The sequence below is a fragment of the Polyergus mexicanus genome, unplaced genomic scaffold (genome assembly GCF_030449975.1).
Source record: "Polyergus mexicanus isolate NDT 795.1 unplaced genomic scaffold, iyPolMexi1.0 SCAF_300, whole genome shotgun sequence".
NCBI lineage: Eukaryota > Metazoa > Arthropoda > Insecta > Hymenoptera > Formicidae > Polyergus > Polyergus mexicanus.
In genome coordinates this window covers 12,475-14,006 of record NW_027223620.1, presented here as the reverse complement: position 1 = coordinate 14,006, position 1,532 = coordinate 12,475, and the positions used below count along the sequence as shown (strand labels likewise).

Below are 1,532 nucleotides of genomic sequence, written 5' to 3'. Positions count from 1 at the left end.
AAATTGAATCTCCGTGAGCGCTACTTCCCAACGTCCTTGCAAGTCTATACGTTGAGGCAATTCGGTAGTGAAACATGTGGTTTTATTCTCCGGAAAAAAACGCATACTGCTATTACTAGGGAGAATCATATAAAATCCTTCCTCCCTCATTTTTGATTCAAAGATTTTAAACTCGAAGCGGGTATCCAAGAATCGAATTTTGAAGGATATCCTTGCCAACTAACTAATAATTGTTTATTGTTACCACGCCCCCTACTTTTTATCACACGTTCGACGATAAATTCTTCTTCTCGCAAGTTTTTAACAACAGATGCTAATTCTTGTTCGTAAAAAATTCCGTCTATAACTTCGTCCGCTAAATCGCTTAATTCGTATACGTGCGGTTTTCTCCATTCGAGAACACGGTGAATTCGAAATATTTCTTCGCTCCACTTTGCCTCGTATCCTTTCTCAAAGGCTACTTTTGCTCTACTGACACGTACGAAATCGCCCACGTTATATTTAGGCTTTTGTCCGCGATTCTTTTTCTTCGCCCCATCGCCGTTGTCGTTCCAACGACGATTCATATTTTCACGAGCGCTTCGCGCATTTTCCCTCGTAACGACTGCAGGTTGCATTTTGATGGTGGAATGCCGAGTATGATTGTAAGCGCGAACGATATCCTGCAAAACATCGATGTAGCGTCGCGTATTTTTGTGCGTAAAATATCGCCACATCCGTTCCTTGAGCGTTCTATTAAAGCGTTCCACTATAGCTGCTTTAATATCAGGATTACGCGCTACACGAAATCGAATATCTTTTTCTTTTAAGAAATTTTGTACTTGCTGAGCAATAAATTCTTTACCTTTGTCGGTCTGCAGGTATACGGGTAGGCGCTCTTTGTTTCTCGAGAATATGCGTTTAAAGGCTTTTACCACGCAGGCGCCTGTTTTGTCGCGTAAAGGCTCTACCCAAACGAATTTACTAAGCACATCGATAACCGTTAATAGATATGAATAACCGTCATTATAACTCTTGAGATTACGAATATCGATCAAATCGGCCTCCCATAAGTCATCGATATTTGTCACGTTATAATGTAAGCGTGGAAATTTTCGACGTACCGGACGATGTAACGTGTATGCGTCTTGCGATTTAAGCCAATCGATGACCTCGTTACGTGTGAATTTCGGTTTAGCGGCTCGCGATAAATTGGTCGTCGCCGAATAGCCGGCATAGTGCGAGGGATTGTAATACAATTTTTCGAGCTCCATCATTCGAGTTTGCTCCAGTCGAGCAATCCTTTTCTTTTCTTTGTCGGAGAATCTGCGTAGCTCGTTAATGTTTTGTCGTCTTCGTCCTCGTCGGCGGATACAAATAGCGTATCTCCTTCGCTCGTTTCGTCTACCTTACGGCTGTACGACTTTGAACGCTCGGTCGAAGTTTTCGGAGTGGAACTTCCGCGCGGAACCACGTTTTTAATACGATGAGATCGGACGAACGTATATAATAAATCATTATTTCCTATGAGATTGGAAGGAGTACCTATGTCG

The 1,532-nt window shown here is 42.4% G+C and overlaps 1 protein-coding gene across 1 annotated transcript; it reads right to left on the bottom strand.

The window, feature by feature from the left end:
• Window positions 1-146: 146 nt before the first annotated feature.
• On the bottom strand, window positions 147-1,253 carry LOC138944597 (uncharacterized). Its single transcript, XM_070315417.1, has one exon. The coding sequence runs from the start codon at window positions 1,251-1,253 to the stop codon at window positions 147-149; it is 1,107 nt and encodes a 368-aa protein (XP_070171518.1).
• Window positions 1,254-1,532: the final 279 nt, after the last annotated feature.

Coding starts and splice junctions, on each gene's coding strand:
- LOC138944597 (XM_070315417.1), bottom strand. CDS start 1,253: ATGGAGCTCGAAAAATTGTATTACAATCCCTCGCACTATGCCGGCTAT.